This window comes from Chaetodon trifascialis, chromosome 6 (genome assembly GCF_039877785.1).
Source record: "Chaetodon trifascialis isolate fChaTrf1 chromosome 6, fChaTrf1.hap1, whole genome shotgun sequence".
Taxonomy (NCBI): Eukaryota; Metazoa; Chordata; class Actinopteri; order Chaetodontiformes; family Chaetodontidae; genus Chaetodon; species Chaetodon trifascialis.
The window spans coordinates 15337321-15359767 of NC_092061.1; the positions used below are offsets into that span (position 1 = coordinate 15337321).

The 22447-nt window shown below is 41.3% G+C and overlaps 1 protein-coding gene across 2 annotated transcripts in view; it reads right to left on the bottom strand.

The window, feature by feature from the left end:
• The window catches only part of arl15a (ADP-ribosylation factor-like 15a), a 101681-nt gene that overhangs the window by 41877 nt on the left and 37357 nt on the right, over positions 1-22447 (bottom strand). For both annotated transcript variants that reach the window (XM_070963909.1, XM_070963908.1), the window contains exons 2-4: positions 20088-20232; positions 18640-18699; positions 8619-8827 (exon numbers count right to left, since the gene is read on the bottom strand). In XM_070963909.1, the coding sequence (XP_070820010.1) occupies positions 8619-8827; positions 18640-18699; positions 20088-20232 (414 nt within the window). The remainder of the gene's footprint in view (positions 1-8618; positions 8828-18639; positions 18700-20087; positions 20233-22447) is intronic.

Consider the following 22447-nt stretch of genomic DNA (forward strand, 5'->3'; position numbering starts at 1 on the left):
AAACAAACTGTGTTTACCGACAACAGCTTTACAAAGTCTGCATGAGCCTGTGTAGTCATACAATCATGAAAACGACTGAGCCTTTCCAGGATGCCCCTTTCATACCCAATCATGATTCTATCACCTGTTACCATCTCCCAGTCTTTAGTTACTCCTGTCCCAACTTGTTTGAAACGTGTTGCTGCCATTAAATTCAGAATAGGCAGATATTTACAAAAATCAATGAAGCTGATGAGGTCAAACGTTATTGTCTTTGAACTGTCTCCAATTAAGTATATATCAAAAAGGATAGCATATTATTATGCGGGGGAATGCCATATCATATACTTCAGGATAACATTGGTATAATTTTTAATATGCTAAAAAAAATCATACTGTGATAATGCTAATACTCCCACTTCTGATGTAATGACATCATACTGTTAGACACAGCAACAACAAGCTTGGCTGAACCTGAAGGCAGCATTGCTTCTGGCTCCATGCTGGAGCAGTCAGTTCTAAAAGGTGAGCAATGTCAGTGGTGGTTTGGTTATGAGAGATCAGATGTACAACAAAATGTGATAAAATGTAAGAAGTGCAAGAAGACAATAACAGGGGGCAATACAATAAACTGATTTCTCCACCTCAAGCAGAAGCACTGGCCTGAGAGCAAGGGGAGCCAAAAATCCAGGGAGGAGCGCTCAACAGCTTTGGGAGTTATAAACCAAGCAGACAACCTACATTGGCACAGCACAGCATCACCCAATCTTTGACAAGTTGCACCGCATTTCTCACATTGTCAAAAAAATCGCTATCGCAGAAATACCCTGAAATATTGTGATATTATTTCAGAGCCAAATCGCCAACTTCTATGATCACATTCTGTTTTATGTATGTTTTCCAAAGCGTCCAAACTTTTTTTGTAATCTGGGTTATAGTTGGTTCAATATATCAACCCCTAAAAGTATTAAACAAATATTATATTGAAGTGGCCACATTAACACGTCAAGTTTAATCTCAGGGCACCTGAATAAATCCTATTTAGGCCACATATGCCTCTGGAAAATAAATAAGATGAAGACATCATAGGGTCCACATGGAACCACAGTCTTGTGTGAAAGGTACTTGAGTAGGGGGATTGAAGGGGAACACTGTGGCAAGACTTGCAGCATTATATCCATGCATCACATATGGTATATACAAAACCTAAGGCATGACTTCTTGTTTTAATTTAGGGTGACCTGTCTAATAAACATTTAGACATGCTTAAATCATTTAAACATTTCAAAGGGATTACTAAGGATGGAACCGGACGCAGTTTTCTGGAGCAAATTGTTATGATGGATCAAAGGTTAGGGCTCTTGTTGAAAAGGTTATTTTCAAAGGGTTATGGATAACAGTAATCTTCAATGTTATTACAGCTTTTTTTTTATTACCTGCGTTTCTCTAGTGTAGTTCCCTGTTTAAATAATTAATTTTGACATGACTTGGTCTTCATATCTGCAGCATACCATGAACAGCAAGAAGAGAGGTTTGTTTCCACTTCACGTCTACCACTTACCATTTATTACAGTTCAAAGGTATTAAGAAAGATAAAAAAATAATAGTTCAGGTTCTCTAACATGTAAGGTATTTTTACAGTGTCACTCTTCTATCCTGGTGATGACCTCATAAACAGTGTAAAGCTTCTATGAAGGAAAAGTCTGAGTGAAGTAGCTCCACTGGCCCAAAACATCTCAAAGTAATGTGCACTGACCCCTTAGTGGGACTTGTTTACTCAGGAAAAAAGCTATTGGAAATTCTAATAAATAATGAAAACATACATAACATACCGGGTATATATGGTGTCTTATACAAGACCTTTAAAGGATAGTGCATGTGAGATTATTTGGGTCCTGTGGAAACAGACGGGGCTGTATGACTGATGTAGACACTTTTTCTGGTACTGGTGAGGAAGCTACAACAAGCTGAAAATGACCGTTTAGCACAATAGATGACATTTACTATGCTAACCTACTTTCCTTGGACTTTCATACAGGTTTCTGGGACTAGAACACCACTTATGCTTCACTGTATGTTTTAAACTACTCACGGAACATAACAGTATAAAATGTCTCATAAAACACGCTAAACCTAACTCTTCAGGAAAATCAGCTACAGCGGCTATGCAACAAATTCAGTCAGAGACATAATTCACAGTACCAGTACACATTCTCTGGACAGCCTAAGTAAAAGAGTGATGAGTGAGTGACAAATGAGTTTAATAAGTAGTTTCAGAAATGCAGCTGGACGCAATGTACATAACATGACACTTTCGAGGGTTCACTCTGAGGCCTTGCTGCAATGCTCCTGACAACCTGGCTGCTGAGGATGAGAAAATTGTGGAAATAAGAAGTGGCATATCTTTAATTGTGCTTTTATCCTTAGCTGAGGAGACACGCTGCACTTACACTGGACCAGCAAGGCCAGTGCTAAGAGTGGTTTGCCACCTGTTTCTGACATGTACCTAGGTACTTTTAGCGTAACTTTCATTTAATATTAAGCAACTCAGCTCTACAGCAGAGCATTTTGACAACCTTTATCAATAAGTAATGTGAACACATAAATATTCCCAAACTTCCTGAAGACAAACCATACGCAAGTTAGGTGGCTAAAGGAGCAACGTACCTTAGCAGCTGGCACAACTAGCAAGACCTTCTCAGTTCTGTTAATAATTTACATTGTACAATTAATAATTTACAATTACAAAGCAAATATTAATTTCAATAATGAGGTATGTGATGATATGTGATGGCTGCTAACAGATAGAGGCAGATAGAGGCTGTTGTTGCCGCAACGTAGTCAAATGCTTAGAAAACAAATCTGTAAATAAAAACCAAAACAACAATAAAAACAAAAATACAAATAACAGAAAATGAAAGTGAAAATTGTAATATGGCAAGAGAAGGGAAGATACAAACCAGCAAACGTATCAAATATTCATAAATGCTTTCCTCTAAAAGAAAGTTTTAAGAAGAGATTTGTACGACGCTAAAGATGTAGCTCGTCTGATTTCAATAGACAGAGTGTTCCACAGTCTGGGGGCTCGTACAGCAAATGCCTGGTCACCTTTAGTCACAAGCCGGGATTCTAGGAACAACCAGAGGAGCTGCACCCTCTGAGCTCAGAGAATGCCTGGGGACATAAATCCTTCTTATAATTTGAAGCAAAGCCATTGCTAATGCTTTAAAGATGATTAACAAAATTTTAAAATGTAGAAACAAAAAGCATAAAAGCACTTGTTTCATTTTTGAGGGTCTATACCTGTTTTTTATTTGCATCAGCATGGTCTGTAAATAATGTTTTATCACAAGACAAACATCTTATTTTATCTGTGTTTCCAAGATGCTCCATAACAGAGGTGAAAGCTACTCTTAAGTGAACTAGAAGTGATAGCATGGGAACCTTGAGGGAACTGAAAATGAACTCCAGGAACAGACCCTTGTGGATGTTGAGCAAATGTTTGGTTAACATACTGAGGGTTTGCCCTCTTGCACTGTGCAGTGGTAGACTGGGCAAACCATTTCCAACCTTCTCTCACCTTTATTTTCAACAGTGTAACACATGATGCTACCTGAAGCTGGATGTCCATTAATGACATTAATAATGAGGGTTATTACTTCGCTCGTGAGCTTGACATACAGTATAGAGGCAAAGAAACAGTGTGAGAGAAGAGGTCGAGTCAACCATTTCTTTCATAGTTGGTCTAAAAATTTTTTTCATCTTAGCAAAGATTACTCATGAGTCACTGAACACTAAGCTCCTTCAGTGACACAGCCATGAGTCAGATGATAATATGCACACACGGGCATGGTAACACTCATAATGACGATGTAATTGCAAACACACAAACGCATTACAAATATACACACACTTTGAAAAGCAGGCCAAATAAGAGAATCTCTATGTCCCCAAAACTGAGTTCAGTGCTACGAGTGCAGCACTCCACAGACCCGGTCTATTATTAGACCACTGCTGGTGTTAATCAATTAAATCTGTCATCACTTAGCCTGACGTTAAGACTTAAAAAAATCATCTCCTTGTCATAAATAAACTAAATAACAACATGGATGTATGTTGGAACGTATGTGGATGCCACCCTTTGGTGTTTGATATTAGCAACTGAGAATAAGAAATTACTGCAATCTGCATGTACGGATTTCTTTTAATTTATATTTAATAGATGTGCATGTATGACAAAAAGGTGTGGCGGTGTAGGAAAGAAATAATAGCAGCCTGGACAATGCAAAAATGCCCATATATCCAATCATGTTTCGCTGACAGAAGTAGATGTTGCATGAAAACAAGTGCATCAGTAATAATCAGCTTCTTCAGCAGCCTCGATCAACTCACTTTATGTAAGTCATTCATCATGAACTCAAACGGCCCACATGACACGGTGCAAAAAAAAGGCCTTTAGGTGGAATTAATGTCATCCCTCCTTCCCCACAAGCTAGTCTCACGTGTCATCAGTGTTTGCAAACAGTTCAGAAAAGTCAATACTTCCAGACACTGGTGCAGTGACGGATCAAATATGGCAGAGGACACATCACACGAACGCTGGTGCAGGCACAGGAAGCTCGCAGACTGGATTAATTGGCTGCATTATGAGGGCCAACAAAGAGACCAGTGCTGTGGGCTTAAAGCAAGCAGTTGCCATTTAAAATATCAATAAATTTGCAGGTTTCCGTGACTATAGTGGTGCAACCAGTCCATACTAATTAGTTAAACTAAGTCAAACTGATTCAGGTGGAGTCACAGGTTTTCCTCAAACATATTCAGTTTGGCTCACACACAGTACAATCTGGTATAAAACTTTTCTCTCTATTATTTCCCACTGATGTCACATTATCTGTCAGAAAAGATGAAATAATGCTTTGCTGATGATGCATGTGTGTGTGCATACATATTTGTGTTTATGTTTGTGTGTGTGTGTGTGTTTTGTCAGCGTGTAGGTAAGTGAGGTTCCAGGTTTTGAAACCCGAGTGAGCATTGCAAAGAGAATGCTGTCCATAACATCCTACTCCGAGAGGCTCCTCCTCCGGTAGGGAGGTAGAGTGGTAAAGAATAGCTAGCAAAGAGGAAGAGCGAGGTAGAGATAGATAGATAGAGAGAGAGAGATAGATAGATAGAGAGAGAGAGAGAGAGAGAGAGAGAGAGAGAGAGAGAGAGAGAGAGAGAGAGACTTCACTGGTTGTGCTGTGTTTTATCCCTGCCTCCACTATGAGTGATTAATTTTGTCCTGAGGGGAGGTGGTGACATGACCTACTACTCCATGACTACAACATGACATTTCTACTGTCCTCTAACTATTACAGCCTGTCTGTTGGTGGAGTGGCAAGCTGCTGCTCGAGACAAAAGAAAAAAATGCACTCATGGGGTTTCTGCACTGGCCAGGGCTGGTAAAATGTTCAGTCAGAAGTACAGTACATTTATTCCTACTGTCAATATACAGAGAGGATTCGATGAGCAAAACCTGGCTGTATTTTATATATGTATATAACGTGCGTGCGTGCGTGCGTGCGTGCGTGTATACACACATAGATAGATAGATAGATAGATAGATAGATAGATAGATAGATAGATAGATAGATAGATAGATAGATAGATAGATAGATAGATAGATAGATAGATAGATAGATAGATAGATAGATAGATAGATAGATAGATAGACTAAATGCTACACACTGACCTGCAAAACAACAAAAATCACAACAGAATCTGTAACTTCAATAAGGGGAAAATACAGACAAACAAACCAAAAAGGGTAATCTCTGTTCCAGAGGCCAAAAGCTGTTTCATGGACCATTTACCGGCAAGGATAAAAAGCAAGCATCTTGGAAGCACATGCCCTTCATGTTCTCCAACCCTGTGAAACAGATGAATGTATTTCAAAAAGTGAGCTGAGACTGGAAAATCTGGCTATATATATATATATATATATATATATATATATATATATAAACAAAAGAAAAATCCTCATTGGTTACGGTTAATTGTTATGTTCGATATTTCTGTTAATATTTCTGTTTATACCGCTGGTATAATTGTTTGTTGTTCAATTTGAGGGAGCAATGGTTTCTCAAAGCTCCATCCAGATGTTTAAGCTCATCTTGTCCCTGAAGGTGAGCCAAGACACATGTGAAGAGAGAAACACATTTCTTGCATTTGCATCCATAACCTTATTCTTGTGGTCAGAACCCACAGTGTCCCAAGAGCTGGTCCACTGTTCCACAATCTGTATGCCAGTTGTATTTATCCTGAGGAGGTGTGTCAACCAAGACAGCCCAACAACACTTTGAACCTCATCCCTGGTACATGGAAAGCTTTCTGATTACAACCTTCAACAAAACGATGTGCAAAGTTTACATCTTACAACTCTGCCTCTTTCACAGAGAGCACGCCTGTCGAGTTCATAAGTTTCTCTAAGTGTTCTTCCCACACTGCCCAGTGATTTGTCCAGGTAAGGTCAGCAGTCCTACTCTCCTCTCCTGAGATATTGAATGCTTTGGTGGAAGCTTGTTGAGGCCAACCAAAAATCAGTTTTTATGAACTCCCCAAAAAAGACCAGCAGAGACAACAAGAGTTGCTAAACAGTGGAGTCCCACCAGCAGGTAATCAGGCTTCCACCATGACAGCCACCAAAGACCTTCCAGCATCAACCCCTTGAAGACACATGATCAACAGTGTCTTCCAGAGGTGAGAGTTGGAGACTTTTGATCAGTCAACAGCACTCAGTACCTTATGTTCAAACACAGTGTTCATTATGTGCAGGCCATGACTAGTACAGAAGACTAAAAGCAAAATGCCACTCGACAGGCCATTCTGCCCCAGTCACCCTCCATTAATCCCCACGAGTCTTGAAGTCCCTGTACAAAACTATGGAGCATCTGGGTGGTGCCCTCTCTTGAATCTACCCAGAGAGTCCAAAAAGGCTGGATACCCCAAACTGGTGTCCTGTGGGATGAAACAACGGTCTTTTCCTCAGCGAGAGTCACTAAAACCATGTGATGCCTCTCTACCACGACAACTCGGAGAGAGGTGAATCCAATAATATCTAGTTGGTGTAAAGGTGTAACGATCCGTGCTCTCGATCAATGTATCGATTCGTTGGTCAACAATCCAATAACATCGATGCTACGTGAAAATTCCCATGCCATTTCTGTGTCACCATTTCAAGGACACTAGCATTTGTATTCTGTCATCATGTCCATTTAAGTTCTTTATGAAGACAAAAGACATTTCCGACGTTTTAGCTGAGTTGAAGTTCTTCATGAAAACAATTTGTTGCTGTTTTTTGCTGCTGCTTGATGAGCAGGAACAGCCGTTTACTAGAACTCAGAAAGACTGGCTGACATGTGACTTGTTTTTGGAAATATGACTCTCTAGAAGTGTGTGATTCAACTTTTCCCATGGTCTATTGTTAAAGAAAACGATCAAAAATGGCAATGAATGGTTAATATTGGGTCAACAATACTTGTAGAATCGCAATACTTAAGTAGGGGAATACATATCCATTCATCGTGAAGTATCGTGATCAGGAGACAGGCATATTGTCTCAGCCCTGGTGGACAGTGTGTTGCTGCTGACTAAAGAGTGTCTATGACTAAAAGTGATCGTAATTTAACTCCCAGTCTGCCTCCCGTCTTCCGTAAAGCAAATTAAGAATTGCAGGTGTAAGTTACAACTTCCGGGAGATCTGTGCTACTGCTGGGAACGAGCAAAATTTAACATCAGCCACAACAACTTAACCGTGAGTCAGACAAAACATACAGTAACTTAAAAATAACTCTAACTAACCAGGCAGTGCGAGAGTGAGGGCTGGATTTCTGTTTCACATAGACGGCCCTGTTGAACTGCTGGGAACTGCTGGGAACTGACTGTACAACTGTCTCTTTCAACTCTCCTCCCTCCTCTCCCCGACTGCTGCCATTCAAAATCTGTTGCTGGCTGCTCATATTTATGACTGTCACACTCTATCCAGTCATCATGTAACTGATTGTGTTAAACGGGCATGTGGTACCATCTCATATAGATTGTGGGCCCCTTGAATTGAATCGAAGTCATTTTGTGGCACACTTTGTGACATCAGTAAATATTATATTGTTGTCCAACAAACTGATATAACATTGTATCGTGAAAAAACTTGTGATTTACATCCCTACTTCCTGTCTCATACTAGCTCAGACTCCTTCCACAATGGAGAGGTGATATTTTGAATGGCCACTTGGCAATGTAACAGACTCCTACACCTAAGCTTTGAGGGGGCTGACCCACATGGCATTAGCTCCATGTTATTTATTGGAGCTGAGCCTTACCACGCCCAATTGATACAGGTCAGCCACAAGGGACTTGCCTGCAAGCTCCTGTTCAAGGTCTGGCTGCAGCAGGAGGCCTTGCTTTCACTCTTCCGGATGAGGTTTCTCTTTTCCCAAAAACACTAATTTACTGAGATCTTTTGATCACTTAGCTTGGCCCCTGCCTGGAGACCAGTTTGCCTCGGCAGACCTGACCTGCGTTGCAACACTGCTCACAGGCCGTCTTTAGACATGCATGGGATGGAATAAATTAACAATAGAACTGTGAGCGGGCTAGGTTACCTGGTTTGGCGTCCTTGCAGCAGGTTTGTCCTGATGGTTGGCAAGAATGAGGAAAGGCAGTGTGCAGAGCTGCGGGTGCTGCAGGGCTGAGTGGAGCTCGTTACGAGCTGCCTCAAGGTCCTCATCTGATGAAGCGCTGTCCAATACGAAGACTACACCCTGTGACCCCTGGTAGTAACGACTCCAATATTTCTTGATGTTGTCGGCTCCTGTAGACAGATGTAATGCCATTAATGTGTCAGCTTTGTAGTGGTCATTGTCATAACCGATGTTAATGTTGTCATGTGAAAACCTCCTCAGTGCCAGCATCTCCTGGAGAAGAAGGCTGTGCATCATCAAAAAATAGTGTCAGTTGGTTAACACATTAAATAAACTCTATCAAATTAAAAAATACTATTTCTAATCTATCTGAGTTCAGAACCAAAACATCTTTACATCAATATATTAGAGTATAAGGCGTATATTCTATAGTAACTTTATTTCTGAATGTATGAACCACAGCATCTTGAAATGGATAGCAGACTTTCTGTAACCAAGAACACCAACATATTTTCCAGGTAAATCACATTAAATATGTTTATTTCCAACCAATAATTGCTGTAATATTTAGATTGGTGTTAAATCATTTGGAGGAAAAATAGGCATGATATATACAAATTAAAAAAAAAAATCAAACATCCACTGTATTTATTACACTTCTTTGTGCAAAACCAAAAACCTCTTCTCATGCCAGATTTCCTGGCAGTTCCACAAGCCATTGTTGAGACACGGGAGTGATCTCCAAAGTCCTTAAAGTAAATACTCTTATTCACTGGATTATTTGAATGGAGGTTGGGCTTACTTTCAAGGCCACACCGACACAGACTTCACAGTGAACAACATATGGTTCCTTTTTTGTGCGCTAATTTGGAGCAAGAACGTCCGCTCGCAATAATTTACTTCACAGCAAGTTTATTTGTTAGTGTAAGTAATTTGAGGAAGAGAGCTACATGCTCACAAAATGAGTCACTCATGTCCGTCTTGCCACCCCACCCCTTCCACTACCAGTCCATCCTTTTGCCCACTGACACTGAGTGTGGGTGTTGCTTTTGAGTAAGAAATATGGTTGTTGTTTTTTTAGAGAAATGTTTAAAAGATTCCTTTTTCATTATTCTCATGGCAAATTCCTGTGCACTTTCTTCAGTGTCAGGTCAATTGTTCAGGGTCTGTCCAGATCCCATCTGCTTCATAGGATTTGGACCCTAACCCAGCCTTGACCATAACTTTAACCATTTCTCACTTGAAGCAAATCATTGCCATGTGATTATTGGAGCTTAGCGTGGCCAGTTCATGGCCTGGGACATTTCCTGGCAGCACATTTTGGGGCAATAAAGTCCCTTTGCAATCTTCAGCGACCATGCCCCTGTCAAAAAACAATCCTCTCACACTCAACAGCACTTTTCAATTCAAAATTCTGAAAAAAAAAGAATCAGTCTGTTATGTACTGGAGCTCCAAGACAAAGTATGGCATGGTGGTTTTTGTTCGATGGCCTGTCTGCAAACTGGACAACTGCAGTCCTCTGGATCTGGAAGTGCTCAACCTTTCATAAACACATCTTGAACCTTTGTTCCTTAACTTAGTAGTGAGAAAAGGCTGTGTTTGCTTAACATTTACGACAAATACTCATCATATTATCATTCAGTCTACAGAGAGAAAAAAAAAGAAGGTTCTTCATGAGGTTAGAGGTTAGGAGAGACTGCCCGATGACAGCGTCTGCTGTCGCCCTCTCTTCACTGCTGCTGACAAACTCACTCGACATCACAAACCATGATATGCTAGTCATATCCTCCATGTTACTCATGCTCCTTTAGCACTGGGACATCTTGCTCCTTTGTTGTGACTATTGGAATCCATCGTGACTGACTGAACACAAGTGGACTGCAGCTGCTGATCTCTTAATGAGGAAACCCAGTTTATCTTTACGATGGGGGGAAAAAAAATCACAATAATCTTGATAATCTTGACATTTCTATCTTGCAGTGTAAAAAAAACTTATCTTATCTTCTGCTCTTACACTTAGCTGTCTCAGTTGAATGCTGTCCTTCTTACAACACCTTTTCCATTCAATCATTCTAAATGTTTACGCACCAAACTTGAGAAGAACCGCATACACACAACTACAACGGGTCCAATCACACTGCGTACGCAAGTACATGCAATTTCTTTCACAAGGTTGCACTTATTCTGGTTAAAATTATCCTCCTCCGTCTGGTGAGGTTACTTCCTTTGCAATCTTGTGAACTGTTGTTTTGTTATTGTTGCTCATAGTAAGATAATTGCCAAGAAGTGACGAACTGTGAGGCTGGCAAATGTTTAAACATCACGAAGTGCTCTCAGTGACATTTACCTCCCTTCTCTCATGCTCTCCCTCCCTTCCTTCTTTCCTCCCCCACTCTTTCTGCTCACACCTCTCACTGGAGTGGAAAGCTATCAGACAAAGTGGCACTTGAGAGATTGACTAGGAAGTTTCTCTCATCTTTGCCTGGAAATGGTGGAATGTCCGTCACGTCTTGCTGGATCTTGTTGGCAACTTCTGCCACCTATTGGTCTGACAGGAGGACTTCCAAACATGACGTCATGATTCTTGGGGGATGCTGGCAGCTCTGCTACATATCATTAATCAAATAAGTGCACCATGAGTAAGACCTCATTCCTTTGCTCGTTTTTCCTCCCTTCCTTTCTACTTTTCTGCCCTTAAACACTTTCCTTTACAGCCTCTATATATAGCTTGTAATTATAAAAAATGAGTTTTACTGTTTCACTGAGGCATAATTAGCCAAAAGTCAAGAGCGCAGCACAAGAGATACTGTAAAAATAGCATGTCAGTAAAAGTCATGTCTCTTACTGACCCTGTCAAATACTGACTCATCAGTTGGAAGACTTATTGCTTCATTCATTCACTGCATGGGTTTTGACTGAATGAATGAAATAATGAATGGCTCCAGCAAAATCAATAAGCCAAACAAATCATGAATGATATCACATGAACTAATCATGAATTCATTCCTTGTGCTCAACTCATCAGAAATATCCCACAGCGCAGCGTACAGCTCTGTCGGTCAGTTTGTTGTATTTAAAGTGAGAATCCACTGCATATATTTATGATTTACAATTTTTACTGTTTCCATGTTCCCTAAACTTCTTGTGTCTACTTCTAACTTCTGTTACGACATGCGTTTCCCAGAAAAGCTTTCAACATCCTTTTCACTTGCCCGGACTTGATACATTTAGCTTCTGGTTTGATGTGTAGGTGCAGGGACCAACAAAGCAAGCCATCGTGTTAGTAATGGAAAGAGAGCAACAATTTCCAGTCAGGACAAAATATCATAAAACATATCTTGTGCCTGCACTACATAATTGTCTACTGAGGCTACTCTTGGCAAAAGAAATTGGTATCTTTTGCTTTTTCAAGATGGATTTATTCCCTGTTTGAGTTGTTAAACATTGATGCAAAACGGTGCGTCAGCTATGGGGTATGTTCTCTTTTGTTTTGAGGGAATAAGCCTGAAGTGTTTATGCAAAAAACAAAAAAATGAACAGGAAACATGTATATTGTAATTTTTAGTGTGACTTGAACCGTGCTGACTATATTTTTTGTAGCTGTAAATGTGCTATGATTCCAACATTTTCTGATATTCTTACACTGTGGAAAAAAACAAGTATGTGATGTCAGTGTGTGACATCAGAGAGTAACCCTCTCTGGGATCAAATGGATAGAAATCTGATCTGAGGAAAACACCTCACCCAGCCCACCCAGCCCACCCACGCCTCCCTTTTTCAACCCTCTGTAGCAAATGAAGCCAGCCTGAAACAAGGACTGTAATTACTTATTCAATGTACTGAATACAATATATGAATATTTGACATGTATGCGTGGTTTGAGGTCTGGCATACATGAATCTTAATGACTGCATTGTATGTAGATGTATGTATGTATGTATGTAGTGTTACGCTTCATGGGCATTTGATGATTCATTGTGTATGCACAACCCACTGCTACCGGCCAGTTCTGTGAAACACTTTCCCCGTCCATAAAACATTTGTTATGATTACTTTTCTGTTGGGTCGTAAGAAAAGTAAATTAACGGCAAACTTTCATACAGCTTTGAGCCTTTGAGTTCATGTTAAGTAAAGCCACGAGCTGTACTTTTTAGGGTTAAAAAGATAAGCGGATTCATCGATTGACAGAAAATGAATCAGAATCTATTCTGATGATGAATTTTCAAGTCATTTGTCAGTCACAAATGCCAAACATCGCATTTCACATTGTGAGGATTTGCTGTTTTTCTTATGTCTTATGGGATAGAAAATTGGTCATCTTGAGTTTTTATGTCTTTGCTAAAATTATGAAATGCTCAAAGTGCAGTAATACATACTGTGCCTTATTTACCTTAAAATATGTTTCACGAAGAATAACAAAGAATGCAAAAATGCAGGGGCATTGGCTGGTTATATGCAAATACGGTGCATGTATTTGCTGTGGTGTATCTGATTGGTTTTATTTAGGCAAAGTTGGATTTTGTTGAGGGTCAAAACATGTTGTGAAAATACAGAGAGAGGTACAGTTTTAAGATTCTGTTTAAGTCATGATGCAAATAGTGCAGGGACAGGGAGGAAGCGTGACTATGAGTTAATAAACCAAACTTAAGGCAAATGCCAGTAAAACATAAGGAAGCAATTATACAGTAAAAATTAAAAGCAGATCCTCTGCTTGAATTCATATTCTCTCTCAGTTGTGTTTACTGGCTGGTGTTTCTGAATTCATCCGCAAATTCAAACAGCTTGTGATGGTCTACATTTCAAAAGTGAGTCAACAGAGTTGAAACCTACTACCCTATATTTACATTTGGTCTAAATTAGGCTACTGTTGAGGCTTGTGCTGTTTGTTGTTAGGTATCCATGCAGGTATGGTTTCAGATTCACAGGCAGCTTGAACAACACGTTCTCATACATCTCTGCCATCACGCTTTTTGCCAGCTTTTATCCTGAACAAAATGCAAACATGTTGCGAATCAGGTCTTTTTTCACTCATGAAAGTTGAAACACTGAAAGCTACCCTCTTTGAAGTCTCCCTAACGAAAAACAGACAGTGTTTTTTCCCTGAACAAAACAGCTACAATACGGTGATGGGAGGGAGCGCTGGGACAAGCGAGGGAGGCCTCTAGTAATAAAGTTTGCTTACTTCATTGAGGAATGAGCCGGGGCTGGAGCTGGAGTGAGGTGGAAAACACTTCAGCTGTTGATACACCCATCAACCTGCAGTCTCAGCAGTGTCTGTTTCTAAGTAAACAGTTCCTGCGTGAGGCCGAGCCTGAAATGTACATCAGTCCCTCACATTTATGCACATAATTGATGAATCGGGTTTACAGACATGTGGCACCTCTTTAATATTTGACATAATTACATTGTGTTACATTCCTCCATTCTATTAGGTGAGCCATGTTCATCATGTGCCACTGTGGCTGACACAGTTGTTTTAAGTTATAAACAAGTAATCTGACTGGCTGATAGAATAATGATTAATCTCCACACCATTTCTATTCATGACCACTTTACCCAACCCACATTTCGGCTGCTGTCCCTGTTGCTGACTTCGAATGGAACTCGTCAGCTTGTGCTTACGACACAGGAAGTCGTGTACAAGTTGTGAGAACACTGCTTCTAGGGAATGGTGACATGGATGTCAAAAGACTCATGGAATTTCTTGTCATTCTTCGCTTCTTCTCAAGAAATGTTGACTAAGTCCTCAGAAATATTGAAACTAAAATGACAAGTTATTACCGCCACCGTAAAATGAACTTCCATGACCTGTGCCATTTCTGGAAACGTCAGTGAACACATCACAACTCATGAACGTGGAGCTTTTAGAAAGTTTCCACTTACATGGTCCCACAAGAGGGGGGTGTTCATATGGACTCATGTCATGAACATGGTAAACACAAGCCCATTTGGAGGCAGCATATATAATAATATCAAGTGCACATGGGTCTGCCCTCAGTGTCATTGCACACTTGACCCCAAATCCCCTGACTTGGACTTGTTGCACTGTTACACATTGTAGTTAACAGAAGAGATACTGTTCTTGAACATTTTAGAAATTTAAACTTCAGCTAACGTGCTTTCAAGATATGTTTGCGATCCCTTATAGTATCTATGATGCACCATTCACCCAGTGTGGACAAAAAATCCAAACATCAAAAAGGGTAACATCCTTGAACGAGGCCTCAAATAGAGATCAGTTACACATCCTTTCTGAGAACTCTCAAATCAGAACAGTCTGTGACTGCCAGCATCTGCTTTAAACCCAAATGACAATTTACAAATTATTTCACTTTTGGTCATGTCTTTTCCTATGCAAAAGAAAAGCTTCCCTGGTGGGCAAAGTTACACACACTGTGGTCCTATTTGATAGTAATAAGAACCACATTGGGTCTGTGATGACTACAATGTAGTGGTTTTGTTCTGAGATGCGCTCACATACTTCCTTTGGCCGCTGGTGGTCATAGAAAACTGCTAAATGTTCTGTGATGCTCTTGCGTCTTGCTCGTCTTCAATCATGTTCTATGCATATGTACACGAGAAACTAACATGAATACATGTTCATGATCAAATGAGCTCTACATATGTTGCAGTGACAAGTTCTAATTTACACAAATCTATCAAATTTACAAACAGCACAACAAACATGATCATCTACAAATAAAAGCACATGAACCTTTAAATTGGGACGCTGAGGCAAACACATTTTACTGTAAATTCATCTGATTTCCAGTATACTAGTATTTAGCAACAAACTGGAAAGCATGGTGGCAAATATTGTCTCAACAAGAATGCTGCATGTGTGAAAATATCTACCACTTTACTTATCACTGAAAGCCTCAACGGCAATGAGTGGCGATTATTAGGACCACTTCTTCATCAGCTGTCATTGCATGGCATGAATGCGCACTGTGAAATGGCCCGTCTAGACTTGACGTCATGTCACTGTCCAGACATACACTCACACACTCAAACACACACACACACACACCTAATAGATTCCTCTCCGTGTCCCCAGAGGTGCCCTTCCCACCTAATCCCAATACCTGGCACCAGCTGCCTGCCAGACTTAAGATCCCCAGATGCAAAATTTGCTGCAGTGTTGATGCACACTGATAAAAATGAATCCATCTGTATAGCTAATCTTAGAATGAAAATGCACAATTCTCTCTGAGTATTTGACTGCTGATTAATTTTCAGGTTACTTCTTTGACCAAGTAAATAATATAAGGAGCCATACAGCTGATATTGCCTCTTGGTGCCGATCTCATATTTTGATAAATCATATTTCTGCACTGAGGTTGATATATATTAAGAACATCACCGTCATCGCTGATGGCTCTGAGTGAGAGACCACACAGCTTCTCATCTAGCGTGCACGTGTGATTTTTACAGTCTGCTGTTCAGCTGTGGAAACCAATTCATTTAGACTTATTCATGTCAGTTTAGCTTTGGTTCGATGTTGGATTTAAGCAGCAGTACAGGGAAGAAGGGACGGGCGGGAGGCAGAAGGTAGAGGAAGAAAACAAAAAACTTAAGCCAAAGGTGAAGATGAGAGACACAACACATGAAAACAAGACCGCAGGGACCTCAATGACAAATGCATGAGTGAGACCAACATATAGCCCGGTCTGAATCATTACAGGCAGCATACCATCAGGGCTGCCTGCACATAAGCTGCTTTGTGCCTCTGGTTTAAAGGACAGCTTGCGCTTATGACAATCTGGCCCAGTGCACTCAAGGCAGGGAGAGTTAAAAATGCATTACCAGGCTTAGCAACAATACAAGTTACAGTTGCGAGTCAGCTACACTTGCATGGGTTCCTAGTCTGCATCATTTTAATGATAGAGAGGAGAGCTGGCTCCTGAACGGGCTACACGTGCCATGTTAGGGTCACTCTCTGCTCTTTGCTGTATGCAAGATTTCTCTGCGTGCCAAAGGTTTTGACCTTAACACTTGCTTGTTTCCCCATGCGCCTTCTTCCTGTTCAACTTAAACCACATTTGTCTCCCAGATGAAATGGGTTGAGCAATAATCAGGCTCAACCTGCCAAGCAAACAGCGAGGATAGAATAACTGCACGTAAAAAGCGTGAAGGCTTGGGCTTTCATGAGGAAGGATTTCATGTGTTTTAACTGTTCGAGCAAAAGGAGCGAATACTCAGAAATAGTTACTGTATCAGCGTTTGAGAGTTATCTGTTCTTTTCCGATCTCCGGCACTTAAGGTCACCTGCATACACAAGACTTGCTTTAAATTTCTTACTGTAAAGGGAGGATGCCTCATTGACATTCAATGGGCTTTCCGGTGGGAGAGGAAGGAAATACATGGGAAGTGCTTCACTTCTTCATGCTTCTCAGCAAGCGCTTCTTCCATTGCCTTAGTCAAGGCTGAGTGAAGAGAACAAGCCACAAAGGTATTGTGTAAAACAAGGTTTTTGGGGTCAGGAATACTGATGTCTGTGCGTCACATCTTGTGTCATTTTTCTGCATCATTGATGCAGTGCAAAATAACATAAAACTAAACCAGGCATGTTTGCTTGTTTTAAAGCCGTTGGGAAAGGGGAGAAAAAAAGAATCCTGACAGAAAGGGGAAGTGTTGAGTAAGTTAGAAACTGTGCGGAAAGGAGCTGCTTTAATCAGGAAAACAATCTGAAATGTTCATTATGAAACTGACCTGTGGAACATTATACAAGAGCACCAACTCTCCTGACTCCACATTTACGTCACGTAGATTTGGAACTTCAAGAGCGCGCCTTCATTCAGCCAAACAAATGGGTTGCATGTCAACATTTCACCTCAGACAGAAACCTAAATCTGATACTGTGCTCCAAATAAAAAATTAGTCAGTGGAGGCGTCAAAACATCATGTGCTCGTTTTTTACCCTCTCCAACTCCATATCCATAACGGATGGCACCATAAATCACTCAAATTCTTGTGCTCTGTGTATTTACAAGAAAAGGAGCAGGGGAGTAAGGGTGCACGCAGGGGGGCAAGAGGAAAAGAGAACAGATTTCATCATCCTTTGCTGTGGTGGCAGCCTATACTAACGCATCTAAATCAAACGTGTCATCCATAGGACTAATGTTTTTCCAACCACAATAATGTCCCACCAGACTGGCTTTGAACCAATCCAGAAAAACCTTTTCTGAAAACCTCCTAATGCACTCTGTCCAAATTTGGTAGCACCCTCGTTGGTGGTCCCCCGGTGCCTCTTTGTGTGCGTATGAGTGTGTGTGTCTGTGTGTGTATGTTTTTCATCTTTTCAGAAGGCTAGGTCGGGTGAGCCTTTAAAACATGCGCTGCACCTGTCATATACCTATAGTGCGCAGAAAACAACATAAATTATTTCAGTTTCTTGTGTCACTGTGCTGCTTTTAGGAGAGGAGATGGCGCTCTCGTCACACTCCCTTTAAGGACTGGAAGTCTTCCGCTGCATTTGATCTGTTTACGAATCTCCACCTCAAGATCCCTCATCTGTGCTTATTAAACCGCTTCCTCGAGTGCTGTGCATTTCCAGGAATAACAGGGTGCAGATCGTACAATCACTTCAACACACACTAACAGGTCTGACGTCTGTACACAAACGTCAGCGTGTGACCAAAAGGTGTGACGCTTCTGGAGGTAAAAACTAAATAAGTACGTGACAGAAAAAAAGATTTAAAAAGAAAGTCTTTAACAGGTCAAATCTGCACATCTGGGTAATAAGGTAAATTATAAACCAATCCCAAACCACAAGCAGATGCCCACTGAAGTTAGCGTGGTGCTGCAGCCGGCATGCTAACATCTGGGTTGGCCCCACAAGAAAAGTGCTGGCCAACTGTCTATTTGACCTAACACAGTTTCACTCACAGGTTCACACTGTGGGTTTCACGTGAACAAGAGGAAATTGTCAAATTCAATTCCCAAAGCTTTACAGGCTCAGGCACGGCATGCGTTTCTTACCTCCAAGTTCTTTCACATTCAAGATGGCATTTGGAAAGGGCACTGCTTTGATGCTGAAACCTGAGAGGAGAGAAATGAAAATCCATTATTGTAATGGTGTAATGAAATTGTGTGCCTGTGTGTGTGCATATGTGTGGACGGCACATGTTGTAATGAGTAATGAGAGTCAACTTTTAGGAATGTTGGCTGGATTGCCTTTCAATAGTGAGAGAATGGCTAGGAAAAAACAAAAAAAAAGAAATCAGTCATTTAGTTTCCCCAGGATATTTACTGTACCTTTTCCAACCCACCAGCTGGTAAACACAAGGAGGACTGACAGCATATTTGTATTGTAAAAAGTAAAGAAACTAACACTTTGTGTGGTCCGGGTTAGCAAAACAGAAAAACAAGAGAAGCTAAACAGAAAAGTGTTTTGTTCTATGTTGTAGTTAGTGGAGCATAGAACTAATGCCTGAAGTGCCGCCATGTATTATGTGGTTTGTTCCGGTTGCATGCGGTGGGAAATAGTAAAGAAACCCAGTGAAGGAAGAGATTTAATGTTGCTCAAATTATGCTAAATTGTCTTGGTGGGAATTCCTTTCCTGGAAACATTCACAAACAGGAGGAGAGACAACCGATTATGATTTTCTAAACATCTGAAATAACTGCTAAATGTGGTTTCTAAGTACATTACAACAATGCAAAATCATGAAGTAAGGAGTGTGGGTGGGGGGTGGGGGGGCACGGGAGACTTTCCCCTCATTGCTCTTCGTTATCTTCCCTCTGTAGACGCTGGCAGATGCAGAGTGCTGACAGCTAAATCTCATTTCAGAGAAGTATGCTAAAAAAAATTCTTTGCAAAGGTAAGTAATCAACATATTTGATCTATAAAAGCCTACTCAGTGGCAGATGCAGAAAGGCTTTCACTCCCTTGGTTACAGGCAGTGCATTTGGGGAATTACTTTATATTTAGCTTCTACTGGTGAAAGTGCACAATGACTAAATCTAAAATGGGACTTCTGCAACAGCTCAACTGCTGTAGCTGACTGCTGACAAAGCCAGGGGAGGAAAGAGGAATGTCAGTGTCCTTGAGGGATTGCATTGTGTATATGGAAAGCAGAACGTTGACTACCAAGAGGATGATGTACTAACCCTAAAGCCTCCTCTTCTGGACATACTTAACACCAGCCTCCCTCTTGACTAGAAGAAAGAAGCTGAGTATTGGCTGGTAAGATACAGCAGAGTGTTTCTGGCATGAGCGCTGGAACTTTGGAAGACATACTGAAGACATGCTTCCCCCTATTGGAGAGCTGTAATACCTGGATAGTATTATCTATCTGTGCTTCTAATCCACAGGACAACATGTTCTTGAAGCATGAAAGTGCACATGAGGGAAGGGAGACGAGTATATGTGTACAGGTTTAGTTTTTACTCTGAAAAAAAATGTTCCACGTATTACATGCACATACCAGTTGTAGGTACGATGCCGTCACTGCCCTCACTGCAGAGGCGTGAGAGCAGGCTGGTCTTTCCAGCACCTGTCAGGCCAATGCACACCACATCATACTCTGGTCTTGGCGGTGGGGGTCCTTTACAGCACAGTGCCCGGAAACACTAAAAAATAAATAAATAAATAAAATGAATGCATTGGAAAAAAGTCCAAACACACTGAGGACAGACAAGGTAATGACTGAATAAACTCTTGTGTCTGTCTAATTCTGCAAGAAGACTCATGAGGATCACAGCTGTCTTTATACCATGAAGCAGGAAACAAATTGATCTGGCCTATGATACTATTCTAGCTTGTCTGTTGATATAAGAGGAGCAAAATGTTTTACCATGGTCCACCAGAGAGATTACAAGAACACAAGACTGAAACCACAAGATGTTTCACGTAATACAATCATGTTACACAGTAAAAGTCTACATGAAAAGATGTCAAAAACACAAGGAGTGTTAGAATCATGCATCTAAGCACTGGCGCAACATGTTTTTGTCTGCAGTCTGTGTGTGTGGACCTTGTCTGACTGGGCCCTTATGGCCGCCAGAGGCAGACCTGTCACTCCATGAATCACAGCCTAGGACTGAGCGCCTGCTGTGAGACATTAAGGGGCAAATGCAGTGTGAACCGTGAATGAGATCTTTAAACTTGTGTGGAGAGATCAGTATCCAAAACTAAAAAGAGATCTCTTTTATTAGCATGACAGGAACCAGTCTGGACAAGGCAGGGCAGACAGACGCACACAAACACGCATGCACACGTGCACGCACACGCACACACACAACTACTATATCACATTTCAGGTGGAAGAACATCAACACAAGATTGCTTACTGCTCTTGTCAGGGGACGACCCTGTTCAACACACTGCTACTCTGTTCAATCAAAGACTCTGACAGGAAGGAAAACACACGCACAAGTGTACATGAACTGCTCCACATCTGTGCGCACATTCTCCAGGTGTGCTTGGGCATGCCATTACAAACATATACCTCAGTTAGGCAGAAGCAGATATAAACAAATGAGAGGATAAACAAATATTCTGTGTCAATGTTCAAGTATCTTTGGCAAACGTTCAAGATTTCGGTTTAGGACAAGACGACAAGAAGTCGTTGATGTTAACTGCAGCTCACTCCTTGTCTTGGGATTTGCAAAATGAAAGACTCACATGAGCCACTGCTGTGAGATACAACCACTGCTTCCTTCAAACCGGAGGAGGACGAGAGAGCAGGAAAGAGCGGCGCAGCCTCAATTCTTCCGCATACCCCCAGACATCAGTGACCACCAGGGTCAGTTTTCAGAGCCGTGCCAAAACAGAGCTGCTGTTTGATGGAGATGTGGGGAATCTGCTTCAACAGAACCAGACGTCGGCTGAGCAACCTGACCCCCCCGACTCCTTGGTGAACCCGCGAGTCTGCTCAAACAGGAAACATTCTCCTCTTGCAGAAAAACGGTAAGATCAGAAACACACGCGCGTCAGATGGGGGAACACATGTAAAAACTTGGTTTGATGAGGTCATTCTATTTGCTTTCTTGCTATCTTTTTTCCTGCTGCCTTAACCCCCCCACCCCACCTACCGTCCCTGAAGCTACATGTTAAGACATAGAAGGTGAAATCCGGCCTACAGCTGTCAGTCTCCCAAACTGACAGCGAATCTTTCAAAGGGTTGAGACAAGGAGCAATGGGAGGACTATGGAAGAGCTAGTATGGCGTAGCTATGAAGTTGCTACGAGTCGGATGATTGTTACTTATTCACCCCCTTATAAAATTATGACTAGACCAAGTGTACAAGACAAAGACACAGAGAAGGTTGCTGCCTCATTGGCTTTGTGGGAGCAGACAGACAGGACAACTCCCACCACTTCTCCCTCCACATACAGTGCAGATTTCACAACAGTTACCAAAGGAGCATCCAGGGCCTGACCCTGGGGTCCCCACGTACACAGTGGCCCCTGTGAGAGAGAGAGATGGGAGCTCCCACCTCTGGCCCTCTTTGACAGCAGAAGATTGACGAGGAGAGCTTGCTCAAAAGGCTCACAGGAGAAAAATAAATATGTCCAAAGGCCTTTGCTTACCTCGACACATGCCCCTCCCCTGTCAACCACACACTCAGTGATCTGAGAGTCGGCGTGCTGTGTCACTGAGACTGAGAGCCCGAATGAGACTGTCCAATGATGACTACCACCATAAATCTGCAAGGCATCCAGACGAACAGCTGAGATTAAAACTGGAAATTGAATTCGACATACACAGTCAACAGTTCCCTGAATGTTGTTTGAGTGATTTACAGTACGTTAAGCACAAGGTGGAAGAGAACGATTTCAAAAA